This window comes from Amphiura filiformis, chromosome 3 (genome assembly GCF_039555335.1).
Source record: "Amphiura filiformis chromosome 3, Afil_fr2py, whole genome shotgun sequence".
In the NCBI taxonomy this organism is placed as follows: Eukaryota; Metazoa; Echinodermata; class Ophiuroidea; order Amphilepidida; family Amphiuridae; genus Amphiura; species Amphiura filiformis.
The window spans coordinates 9548438-9562259 of NC_092630.1; the positions used below are offsets into that span (position 1 = coordinate 9548438).

At 37.3% G+C, this 13822-nt stretch overlaps 1 protein-coding gene across 1 annotated transcript in view; it reads right to left on the minus strand.

Moving 5' to 3' along the window:
* LOC140147975 (E3 ubiquitin-protein ligase RNF38-like) overlaps positions 1-13822 on the minus strand; it is a 152677-nt gene that overhangs the window by 13009 nt on the left and 125846 nt on the right. Inside the window, 1 exon segment of the mRNA XM_072169792.1 lies at positions 8254-8504. Within this exon segment, the coding sequence (XP_072025893.1) occupies positions 8254-8504 (251 nt within the window).

Genomic DNA, 13822 nt, shown 5'->3' on the forward strand with positions numbered 1-13822 from the left:
CACATACCTTTCTATGGGTCATTGTGAAACAAGTTTTTACCTCTTTAGAATACCAATACCGCTGGAGCAATTTACTTCAAAACTTAGGAATCGGGATTATATTTTGGTATAGCCTCAATACGAGGTATAAAACACAATATGAAATAGTCTGACCATGCCCCTTTAAGCAGCATTCAATATATTATCAGTATCGGAATAGTCAATGATAGCAGTGCTTCAACTTCCAAGGCATTTTTTAAACAGCCTCTTTGGCATCAGTTTTCAAAAGGAGATGAATAATATCCTATGTTTTGTAACGGCATAAGCTTACGTTGCCACAATATATTGAGCAATGACCATGCACGTTTTAATCCAGCTCCTTGTATATATACAATAATTATTACTAGTCAGGCTTCATTTCTGGACAATGTACCCCACCCACTATACTTTCTTCTTTCTTCATGGATTTGAAAATCCTCACATTTGTTATACTCAAATTCAGTCGCAACGTTGTGATCAGCCCGATACTATTTCCAGTGGCGGGGGAGGGGGGAAGGGGGCTTTCGGTTCTGAAATCCCCCGCACTTTGTTAAAAATCATGTAAAATCAGCCGGTTTTTTGGCGATTTTAGCCATTAAGCATGGTGCAACAGTGACATCAACTCATTGTGGCAGCTGTTTCGTATGCGCATCTATGCGGAATTTTCAAACGTGTACATGTGAACGCCAGCACCATGAGAGCATGCTTACTATTTAAAGCTATGCCAAATGAAATACAGACTGATGTCACTAAATCGCCAAGATGAACAAAAAGTATTAGTAAAGCATGTATTCAAGAGCTAACTTTACCGTCATACTAATTCACTTTACAATTTTAGAGTATATAATACATCAAAATTAACATTCATACTTATGCATATATAGACAGCAATTCAGAGCATTATCATCTAGAAAAGATACGACAATAACCCTACTTATTCTACAAGTTAACAACTTTCAAGAGCAACTAAAGCACTTAATCAAACTTTTGAGCACGTATCAAAAAACACTTTCTCGTGCTGTTGTCGACTATGTGAATTATAAAACCTACCTGAAAAACTGGAAAATGAAGAGCAACAGAAATGAATGTTGAGTAGAAGCTAACAGTGTTATCTATGACCAGTTATCTCAGGCAAGCAAACTTAGCTTAGCTATATACTTGAGAAAGAAAGAAGGTGCCTCATACAAGTTTGAACTTGAAAATACATCAAAATTATAGTATACTAGTTTGCAGTGCTTTTTCCATTCTATTACATGCAACCACATTAACAATGTTTTCTGAACACGACGAAATGCTAATACCTAGAGAGTGAATCCCACCTCTCGTTTCTTGCAGCGCATTAGGGGGTTTTCTTACCGGATTTCCCTTCATTTGGAGGGCATTTTGTCAATTTTTTTTACGCACATCATCAGTTGGATAACAAAACTTTTAAACTACATACACCATTTCGTGCATTCATATGACTAAGAAACTATCTCAAGAAAATCCCTGAAAAACATTTCCTAGCCTCCTTGACTCGGGGGCCAAACAAACTCATATATGTCCCACCACGTATATCTTGGACAATCCCTACAATATCTTTGAAATTTGTAAGCTGTCTAACCTTAGTCCTAAATGTAGCTCTAATAAAACTATTATCGACTTGGGGCCTCGTGCCTCTGAAAAGCATGGGTCCCCATCCTGTGTGTGTCATGCATGTCGGCTATGGCTCAGCAAATTTCTGGTTGGATATTCCCTTGCTTGTTAAATGTATAACTGGCAAAATGCAATACATGTAGGTTGTTTATATGTTGGGGTGTGTGTGGGGGGGTGCCTGCTCAGTGTAGGGGCATGTGCTGTGTACATGTAGGTGGGATGTGTGTGTGCCGGTGGGTGGGTTTGTACATCAGTATGGGGGGGTATAAGTGTGTTTGCGTACATTTAGTTTTAAAGAATTCCGAGTGAAGTTAATGAGAATTTTATAACCCTGTTTCTTTTTCCTTTTAAGTTGAACTTCACTGTTACAACTTTGTCTTATAACTTAATATTTGATAGGGTACACTTTGTTTGAAACCTACGCAAGGACCCTACTCGTTGAAAATAGTGAACAAGATGCAGAATGAATGGTACTTGATTAACTAATGTTCCTTCTGAGCTTGTGATTAGCAACAAGTTGTTTGCTACTCAGAGGCAAGCATCAACGTCAGCAGACGAAAAAAGACAACGGATATGTCAGGGTGGGGCGATAACAATGACAATATTGACAGCAACTCTATCACAAGCTTCACAGGTTGAGCAATTCTGTGCCAATTTTTCTTTCTTGTCTGATTAGGTTCAGACTAGATTTTGGAAAACTGAATAACAATCAATGTGGCTTACTGCGCTGCAAAAGAAATACACAACCTTGCATATCGACGAAAAAATTATACAGCAACAGAGGTCATCTTCCTTTGAGCACCCTAGTAGCCAAGTGCCAGATCATGTGATAAAAAGATTGTTAGCCTATTGCAAATCCTCACCGATACGCTGCAATATGCAAATATTGCAACATAAAAACTACAGTTTCTGAACTAACAAGGATAGATAATGTGATCAATTGATTAACACACAAAATTGTAATTGTCATATTAAATGCAATCATGTTTTTAAGATAACAAATAAAGTCTTTTCATATATCGTGGGACCAAACAGATTTTCAGCTAAAGAATTATAATTTGTCAGGCTTGAAACACAAAATGTAATTGTTCACTTTACAATATGGTTTTAAAATATGTTGCTGAATTTTAAAAATATGAACAACATAAAAATGATGGATTATGTTGTCCTATACATTAATTCTAATAAACTAGTGTCAAAAACGGTCCCTAAAAATATCAGGTCACAGCTATTAATGATTCAACAACGCAGCTCTCGCAAAGAGAGGACATGAGCAAAGCGCAGCGTTTCCATCTTCAATTATATGACACGCTGTGTCACCGCACCGCTGCAGTGTTTCTAGAATGTTTTAAAGGGCAATGACTGATTGATAAGGCATTCCAAGTCTATGATTCAGTGCCCTGAATTACGATGGCACCAATTGGCCAGTATCTTCCTTTTAGAAAGAGTGAGAGTTGCGGCAGGGTTGTCCAATCAATATTTCTCTGGAGAGAGAGAGGCAGTTGCAGGGGAAAATAGGGCAGAAGAAAAAAAATGGCCAAGATTAAATTTATTTTGAGCACAGTTACAGATAGATAGAGGACGTTGGTTCTTTCACCAGTTATCATGGTTATATGAGTAAGGTTGAAGTTGTTCACCTAATTCTTCAGGGCAAATGTCACAAAGGGGGCACCGAAAAAGGGCATTTTATTTTAATACAAATTATATTTGATGATTGCCATGCTAGCGATCTCTATCTTCATGTGGGTGGATTGACAACTTATGATGAAAAAAGGTATTCACATTCAGTCACGCAGTGGAGTACCGGGCAAAATTTCCAGGGTATGTTAGGGAAAAATTGCAAAATCATCCCGCCAACTCTCTAACATTGACATTACCACGACAAAAGCGCATAATTTTAATGCTAAAATGGCATAATATTAACTGCATCTTGGTCAGAGATGCAAATAGTAAATTTTGTAGCTGTATTTCGATTCATTGGGGCCAACTTTAGGAGACCCGAATCGCAATAATCAAATTTTCACTGAAACCTTAAAAACATGCTAATCACAAACACAAAGTCACATACACCATGCATGTAGGTATACACCAACATACAGGTTCATGTGAAAATGTGGCGTGCGAGTGCGTAAATAGCAAGATATTTTGTGATTTGGGCATACCAAATTGCTGCAACAGGTGTATAATGCTATGACTTATACTCATGCTGAGATTTCATCATTTCATTGCCAGAAATCAAATTTAGGGTCAGTTTCTATTTAGCTATCCACTGTGTGCACAGGTTTCCAAAAGGCGCAGGCCAACTCCAACAAAGACTGATGCAGGGATATAGATCCAATAGAGCTCGTATGTTTATGGCCGTAGATTTTTATGTATTTTCTAAATTGTTGATTTTTACTTACTGATTATACCTGCAAGGGAAGAGGCTTATAATTACACATCATACACTGGAACAATAGTAACATTCAAACATTACAAACTTAAAAGCGCACAAGATCATATTAATGATGCTTAATCGTTATTCTTAATATATCATATATACAGGGGAAAGAAATATTATGCATTGCACACCAGCACAATTAAACATGAAATTACAAATTGAAACATGACGTGCATAGGCAGATATTCCAGAGTAAAAACTTCGGACATACCTGCCTGTGCGGGACTTGAACCCCAGACCTCTACGCTTGGGTGAGTGCTCTAATTCAGTGGTTTGAGGTATCCCCTAAATTCAGCCAACCTTGCTCTTAGTTTCCATGTATTTATTAAAAATAAGATTCAAAAACCATGCCAAGAATATTCTAGGCCTATATGATGAACCGAATTAATAAACCTGTCCCTTTCTCCTCTCATCTACTCCAATCATTTTCACCTGACGATATACTGCTATAAACAAAACCCCAGCGGGCCCCACTGCAACGACAGTGATTTTTGTGTCGAAAAACAGCTGGGCCCCTCTATATTCCACAATCTACTTCATGTGAATCATACATGGCACATTAATACAGCTGGTGCTCAGCAAGAACATGGCTAGTCTATTACCAATATTATTATTTCATCATGTACACGCTACCATCAATAATTTATTCCTATGTTTCAAATATATTCCATTTCAAATTATCTAATGATCATTTATGCCTGTTCACTTTGATATCATGTATCCTGTCAGTGAGCACAAAACATTGACACGCCAAGATGGGTATTGTTTTTTACAGCATGTGTGTAATTACCACGCTATGTGATTCATTCTACATTTTCTTCTCTTTGGCGGCATCTGTTGAGCGCATAATTTTGTTATTTCATAACTAGGTCAGGTTTAGAATATGTTAGTTTAGTCTTTAATGGTAATCATTCGCAAAAATTAAAATTAAACATATCTAGAAATATATTTGAGTATGTTTGATTAGAACTGATTTGACATTGGCAGTCTATGTGGATTCCAAATTTGATGATAAAACAAGACATTTTACTAATTTCGTTTTCAATATATTGACAAGTAGATGATTTTTACCCAAAAATAAACATTAGTCATAGTGATTAATAATTAGGTTGGGTGAAATCCTAATTTATTTGGCACTCGCCTTTTTCGTTTAGTTTTATTTAATTTTGATCCATTTTGATACGCTCACATGTATTCTGCTTTACTTCAATTATAAATGTCAACCAAATTTCCTTGATTTTAAAAGTTTGGCTATGTGACATGTTATTCTCTTAATGCCATAATGTACAATTTCCATCAAATTTTTAATTTTGTTATTCTTGACTCAAAAATGCTAAAATAATATATTAGTAATAACAATCAGGAAATGGTGTTCATTTTAAGCCAAAATAACATGGTAAAGTAAGAGAAACCTGGCTGGCTATTTCGGCTGTTTAACATGAAGTTCTATGGGGGACTTAATATCTGGAATACGACATTACATGCAATGTCAAAATTTGGCCGATTCCATTTCGGTGAACTGTAAGTTGGGACATGTGTAAACATTACAAATATGCTGAACAATCAGACTGCTTGAAAAAAATTAACCAATTTCATATTATAAGATTGTACATTATGGCTTTAAAGAACCTGGGTCTAATAATGAATTATATGGGTCTTCATTTGTATTTCTGCCTTCTTGAAATGAAAACCAATGAATTTACAGAACTGTGATGCCATTTTTCAGACCAAAGGTTGACCATTGTTGACCATGGTTAATTAAACACCATGGTTTGAAACATGGCCGACCAAATGGTTGAAAACAAGGATTATGGTACATGGTGCTATTTTTCAAACCAATGGTTGACCATGGTTGCTATGAATTAGGCTATATCCTAAACTTTGCTCATGGTCTACCAAAAGATAAAGCTAATAACAACGAGGGTTATTTTTTCCTCACATGAGGTCTGTAACCTCTAACTTGTTAAACCTGCATTTGGTACTCAATACATGTACTTCAGTTATAAGATTTTACTTTATTTACCCACGCATAGGTCTCTAGTTCATTCGGTATGATGCCCCACATTTTACGCAATAATGCTGGAGTACAATCTTCTATATATATGTCAGTATGACAAAATTGGGCTATTCCAGTTGAAATCCATACACCCCCTATGGAAAACAAGACCTTAATCTTCCACACAGGGAATGTGAATTTCAAATTGTGTTACCTGAATGGGTAACTCCATTTGAAGTCCACAACCACTGTGTTAAGGTTATATCTTCCATAGGGGACGTGTGGATTTCAACTGGAACAGCCCAATGTTCATCTTCACTGATGACATGATATCGCAGTAAACTTGATACACAAGTACCGCATACTGCACAGGAAAAGTCGCTGCTCTACAAGGGAGAAAGCACCAATTGAGAGAGAAATCGTGTGTCTCAATTGGAAGCACTGAACGGCTCAATTTCATCCTAATTGGATGGCACAGCATCTGGGTCAGTCCTATCGGCTTCAATGCAAAGATGGCATTGATGATGACCGACCAACAAACTGGCCAGCAAAACAGGCCAAGTGAACAAATTACAGATGCTAGATAGGTGCTCATTGAGAGTTTGTTGAAGTTATAAGAAGGACGAAGCTAAGGGAGGTTTAACTTATAACTACGATGTCTCATTCACTTTTGGATGACTGACCAAGAGACTGGTATAGCTATGGCATGCTTGTGTTACAAAGATACCATTCCTAATGACATTTCATTTACTTGGTTTCAGTACTGTCGTCACTGCTCCCATCACAATTAAAATGATTCTACGAAATGGTAACCTCAGCGCATCATTAAGCTGAAGCTCTTTCCTCAGAACATGTCTCAGTATATATAGCAACATGGCACAACCAACCTCCGACAGGTCACCTGATGTAACCTGTCAAACGTACTGCGTGAGAGTGCTCCTGCTAAAATAGAACATATCTCTATCACTCACTCACAGTGGGATCACATTAATGTCTGGGATCTTCTGTCCTACAAATATATATAGCGTGTAACATGTGCATGTTATTATTCTCATGTTCCCAGCCATGTTTTCTTACCCCTGTATATTTGAGGTCGATTCAATATAGTAAGCTTCTCCAGGTCAAAGTACTATAAAAACAGAAATGGCTGACATTGGCTGTGTATGTAGATAGATAGAAACTAACAGATGCTCGTGAACACATATACACCCCCCCCCCCGACCACAACCTCCCCCCCCCCCCACACACACACACATAACCAAACATCCACAAGCTGTGAGCATCAATGTACTAAAAGTGTTATCATCCATGGGGCACTACAATGAGAATTGACTACATATACATGTAGATAGGGTACTGAAGTACTTTGAAACAGGTCAAACTTTGATGAGGGTAATCTTTTTAAAGTGGAAACATCCAAAAATACATGGCCTTTCCATTTGTGACTAATTGCCGACCTTTGCCACAAGAAATAGGCTGGCTGAAGTTTCAGCACCTCCAAAATAAGCATTATAAGTTGTCTATTAAGTTTTAAAAACCATTTTCTGAAGGAGTCACTTCAGCCTTGTATCAACATTTGTAGGTGGGTAAATCTGAAGAAGTCCCACACATGGCAGTGATGACACCCAGCCTAGTTAAGTGTCATAATGCAAATTTGTAATACAGACTATGTGGTTTATCTGTGGAAATTTCATTTCCTACCAAAGAAAGTGGGTGAATGGATGGATGAACAAACAAAGAAACAAACAACTGCAGAATTAACAAACATTAACAGTACCACATCTATACAAATGAAGAGTACCCCTGTATTGAGATATGGATAAAGAAGAGTGAAGCAGAACAATTGGACATAATTAATGAAAGTCCTTAATAAAATTTAAACTGAAAGGGTCTCTACGTGTATGTTCAACCTTTGTCATTTGATCTTTGATCCATTCGCCTTTTCGGTAAATCCCATAAGCCTTTGCGGGTAGACCTCTGATGTTGTCACAACGATGCGCACATAGTTACTGCGCACTACACAGCTTTAAAATGCACAGTAACGATGCTCACTGAAGGATGTGTACATTGGCGTGACGTTAAATGACGACATCTCAGGTCTAACCACAAAGAGTTATATATGATCTACCGAAAAGGTGAATCTCTACAAGCCGTGAACTCTCACCTTCTCCTTCCATTTGACCTTCGACCTGAGTTATTGCACCAGTCCCCTGAGCTCTGACTGTGATATCTCTGATTGGGTGTATTTGTTGTGACACTTGTTGCCATCGATCTATGAATGTTATGATGCTGTTGTAATGTGACCTGGTGATTGGGAGGAGTCTGCCAGGGTCTGACCAATGGCGGGCTTGGTGACGTCGCTAACTCCACCCCACCATGTGACATCCTCCTGCGCTTACGACTTGGACTCTCACTCTGTAGATTGAAAAAGAAAACAAAATGAAATTGACTATTAAATTCAATGTTACTCTCATACACTATATTACACTATCCAGAATGAAACAAATAATCAGTTTATCTGCCCGACCCGGCAATAATACACACATCATATAAGCAGGTTCATAGCCAGGATATATTTTGGGGGTGCGGCAGGTTCAAAAGTGGACCTTTTAGTACATTTTTCCTTCAAAACGTTCCTTCAACATTTTACAGAAAAAAGTGACCTACATGTATTTTTACTTGGCTTGGCTTTGGGGGGGTGCATGAGAAAGTCAGCTTGTATCCAGTGTGTACAAACAGAATGTATTTGTGCTAGCAGTCTACCTCATGTTTGAAAACTAGCTAGTAAGCTAATAACATACACTAGTATACATGTAGGGTGGTCCCGCTATGCGGTCCACCAAAAAGGAGAATCACATCAGGACAATGAATTTGCTGCATGTTATGTACAATAACAAAATGGCAATGGCACTCACTAATACAAATTGTATTACGTTTTACCATCTGGCCTCCAATATTAATATATAGAATACATGTCAGAAACACAAAACCCTTAAAAATCTTAAATTTATCAGCAATTGAGTTCAACGCCTGTTCGGTTCAAATCAATTCATGCTAATACCACCCAACAAACCCAATCTTTGAAGTCTGTGCATCGAAATTGGACAAAAAACAAGGGGGAAATTTCAAATTGATACGTAATCCTGGACTTCCAGCTTGGCCTTTCATTTGACATGCAGGCCAAGTCTTGAATGTACATTGCACCTCAAAACTGATTCAACCAGGATGGACGTAATAACTGATGTACTACCCAGCCTTAACTTTCTGGATGGTACACCCATCTGTATCATAATGCATTGCCCAGTCCAATAATCTCAATTTCCAAGTTCTAAATCGAAATTTAACTGTGGCATTTGAGATTAATAGTAATCGATACCCAAATGCACAAGCCATGCAGGCCCAAGTATTACTTTATACACTGTACAGTAAGATGTAAGATGTACAGTAAGATATACAGTAAGATGTCTGGAGTGGAAGTGAACTTAGTTCCTAGGTATTGGAATAAGAAAGGATTAGTGTAAGCCCTGTCCTGTTTCAAATTAACAAGACAACAGAAGGTCAACTTTAAGTCAAGTTCAAGTAAGAAAATTCTGATGGGCCTTGCTAAAAATGAACAAAACTGAGACTTAACTAATTTCAATTTGTTTTGAAATGTTTTGAAACCATGAGAATATTAAATGAAATTATCAATTGGATGCTAAATATGAAAACAAGGTAAGTTCTATGAAAACAAACATACAGAAGAATAATGTAATGCCGTAACGAAATTTCAAAAATTTCTAATAACGTCACAACACTACTACAGTCACCTGATGTGAGACAATACCTAAATATTTGTGAAATAAATATACCTTACAGCATTGGGTTATTCTTATGTGTGTTTCCGGCTCAATTTATGCTGTCCTTATTCTCTCATTTCTTCACTATGTATAAAAGGACTACATGTATGCTGCTATAGTGCTACACCCAGAAAACATTTGGTGCAGGGGAAACAGAATTTAACCAGAGACCTTTAAAACATTTCCCGTATGTCATTAACCTTCAAAGCATCGCATCACAAATGAAATCTCAGCTAGCCTATTGCCTACAGTGCATTAGAAGAGTCCCCTGATCACCATGTTCACAAAAGATCTGGTTTCCTAAATCAGCACATGCATGCACGTACACACCCGACACAGCCTGTGCTACTTGAAACAGGACGCCGACTGACACACTCAAAACACCCCAACTCCCTCTCCCCAATGCTATCCAGCCCCCAAATGAGCTGTCTCTGATGCGTATTCACCCACACACCCTCAGGAGATGCTAACTTGTCCTGGCTGGAATGCCCGATGTCATGGCAACCTGCGAAGGGGCTGTATGGCCGGGCATTGACGGCAAAATGGACAAGAGATGCTGCCATGCATAAAGGGTAAAGAGTACAAGTGGTGTGAGATATGGGCTATTCCAGTTGAAATCCATACCCCCTTATGGAAGACATAACCTTAATCTTCCACACAGGGAGTGTGAATTTCAAATGGAATCACCATTCAAATGTAGGTAAGCCCATTTGAAATTCACACTCCCTGTGTTTGGAAGATACAGTCATGTCTTCCATAGGGGGTGTTTGGATTTCAAATGGAATAGTCCTATGGAGGGTGAACTGAGAGCCCCATCCACATCAGTTAGCTTAAGGGCATATACGTTAGAGTCATCGGCAAAGCTAACACCAATGATTACTCCAGGATGCTGACGGTTTCATTCAAAAAGCCATACTTTGGTATCTAATTGAAATTATGCATGGGATTTATCTTCTGAGGCAGTTGGAAAAGAGCATGTACATGATACAAAACATGCATGTGCAAAGTAAATTTTTAGATGAAGGACTTGAACGGAGTTAGGCATTATTTTTTTATAAGTTTTTTCTTTCTCAGAACAAAAGTTAATGGTTTGCAGTAGGCGAGATCAATGACATAAACACGGCCACACAAAGAAACCAACAAAAAGTGCATGCCTTCAGCAGAGGTACAAGAACGATTTTCATAATTTGTATATCTAGTCTGGTCTGGCTGGACCTTTTAAAAAGCTATTATGAACTAAGTGTTCAACCTGCCCATCTAATTTGAGATGCATTTTATGACGGGTGAAGTGGCTCATCTTGTTGCATCACTAATTGTCTGCTACTTCTTGTGTCTAATGGTGTAAGATACATTGCATGTGGCAGGCTATTACAAGTTTAAAGGTACATTAAAGAGGGAATGTTCTATCTTCCAATAAGTATAAATCTCAAGAATCACTGACCCAAAGAATGTGCATGTTTGTGTGTCACTAAATCTTAAACCTAAGTTTGATATTAATGATAATTTAAAAAAATTATTATTAAAATTTATTGCTTTAAGATAAGAAACTGAACCTGTTTCTGCAGTCAAAATCATTTTATGATAAAGAAATCGAACCTGTTTCTGCAGTCAAAATCATTTTATGATAAAGAAATCGAACCTGTTTCTGCAGTCAAAATCTTTTTTATGATAAGAAATTGAACCTGTTTCTGCAGTCATAATCATTTTATGATTAGAAATAGAACCTGTTTCTGCAGTCAAAATCTTTTTTATGATAAGAAATTGAACCTGTTTCTGCAGTCAAAATCATTTTATGATAAGAAATAAACATATTTCTACAAGGTAGTCAATTTTTTTTTTACGATACTTGGTTCAAGAGTCTTGTACTTATAACCATGTCCATGAGTTCAATTAATGAATAATGGGAATTTTTTTCAGGGAAACCGGATAATAGGAAACTGGATAATAGTCGGGGGAAACGGAAGATGACAAAGATGAAGGATACATGTGTATCTCCAAGAAGCAAGCATGATTTCTAAATAAAAACATAGAACCAGTAGAACAATGCACGTAACACAATTCCAAAGTTATAAATAAAATATTACGAATGTCAAAATTACTTTGTTGCGTGACTTCATTCCACCGAGATGTATTTTTAAGCTAATGAAAAAAAACTTAATACAAAAGAACTCTCCATGCTAGGTTTTTAATAATGGTACTCAAAATCAGAAAATTTGCAATTGCGATGTACATTGTACATAGCAAACGGCATTACATTTATGCCCTGCTTGCTTGTAATGTACAAACCACATCTTTGTTGACTGCCAATACAGACACAGGTCAATATACGGTCAGTAGTCAATTAGTGCTCAACATGTCTTCATGTGTAATGTACAATTAGTGCTCAACATGATTTCATGTGTAATGTAGGGGTGTACGTACATATACACCAGGCACAAAAAGAAACTTGTCAGTTATATTCATCCTTGCTGTTCAATAACTTGATCATTTTGGATTATTCTGAAATATACATTTTGTTAATTGGACTTTGCTGTCTCATTTGACACCCTGTTCGTGAAAAACGAACAAGATTTGACCAAGATATTCGCCTCCAAAGCTTCAAACCCCAAAATCAAAAGTTGCATTTTCAACGATTTTCAATGGGAACGCATCGTTGTATTGCACACAAGCACCACGGGACAATCAATAAAGCACACAGTGTAACAGGCACTATTGAATCGTTGAAATTGCAACTTTTCATTTTGGGGTTTGAGAGTTTGGAGGCTTATATCTTGGTCAATACTTGCTCAATGTTCACGAACTGGGTGTCAAATGAGACAGAAAAGTCCAATTAACAAAATGTATATTTCAGAATAATCCAAAATGATCAAGTTATTGAACAGCGAGGATGAATATAACTGACGAGTTTCTTTTTGTGCCTGGTGTACTACATGTATAGAAGTTATTAGAACAAGTTCTCACTCATGAAATTTCTTCATAAATACAGTTTTGCAAAATTTGAAAAAATATCAAAATGTTATCTTGGTAATCATTGGTAATAGCAATATTATTAAATACCAAAACATTTTTGATTTTCAAGTAGTTTGTCAAATTGCTTTTCAACAGTTTTTCAAGTAAGGTTTTCTGCAACACTGCAAGCGCATAGTACTTTTAAATTTAAAAACCTGCAACTTTTGCTGATGCAGTAATAATCTGCTTTGATGGTGAATTGGTGTAGCGCCCTCATCGAGGTCGGAAGCAAAAAAGATCGCTCCGTGTCTTTGATTATTTTCTGCTAATTTTTCACCATTTTGTTGGCAGATTTTTGTTTAAATCTACTGCGAATTGTGTTTTTGCCAACTTATAGCACCCGTTGGACTCATTTGTGGAATTTTATGCACTGAGTAAAGCGAGATTTTTGTGACTTTCTTCAACCAGCGTCACATGGTTCTGGTAGTGCTGATTTTCAAGATGGCCGCCGTCAGCGTCATCACTATGTTGTGCTAAACACTGCGCCCAGTGCCGGGAGTAGCGGCAAGTAGGACTGGTTTGTGACGAGTAACCCTCAACTCCAACATCACCATGGGGTTCTACGGTGTCGTGAGTACAGTGATTATCTGCTTGTACTTGGGGTCAACGGTGGACTATTCCTTAGTCCCAATTTCTGCTCATTTGTCATGTTTACTAGCTAAACGCAAATAATGATGTTACCAAGTGTCAAATTGTGAGCGAAATTAAGAACTCATACGTATCCAATATTGGGAGATCAAGTGTTAGTAATGGCCATGATCAATCAAATGTCTTCCAAAAAATGTATCAGAACTCATACAATTCAAATATTGGGAGCTCAAGCGTAAAAAACAATAGTACTCATAACATAAAAACTTGTACCCATGTTCTTGATGTCATAGCTCA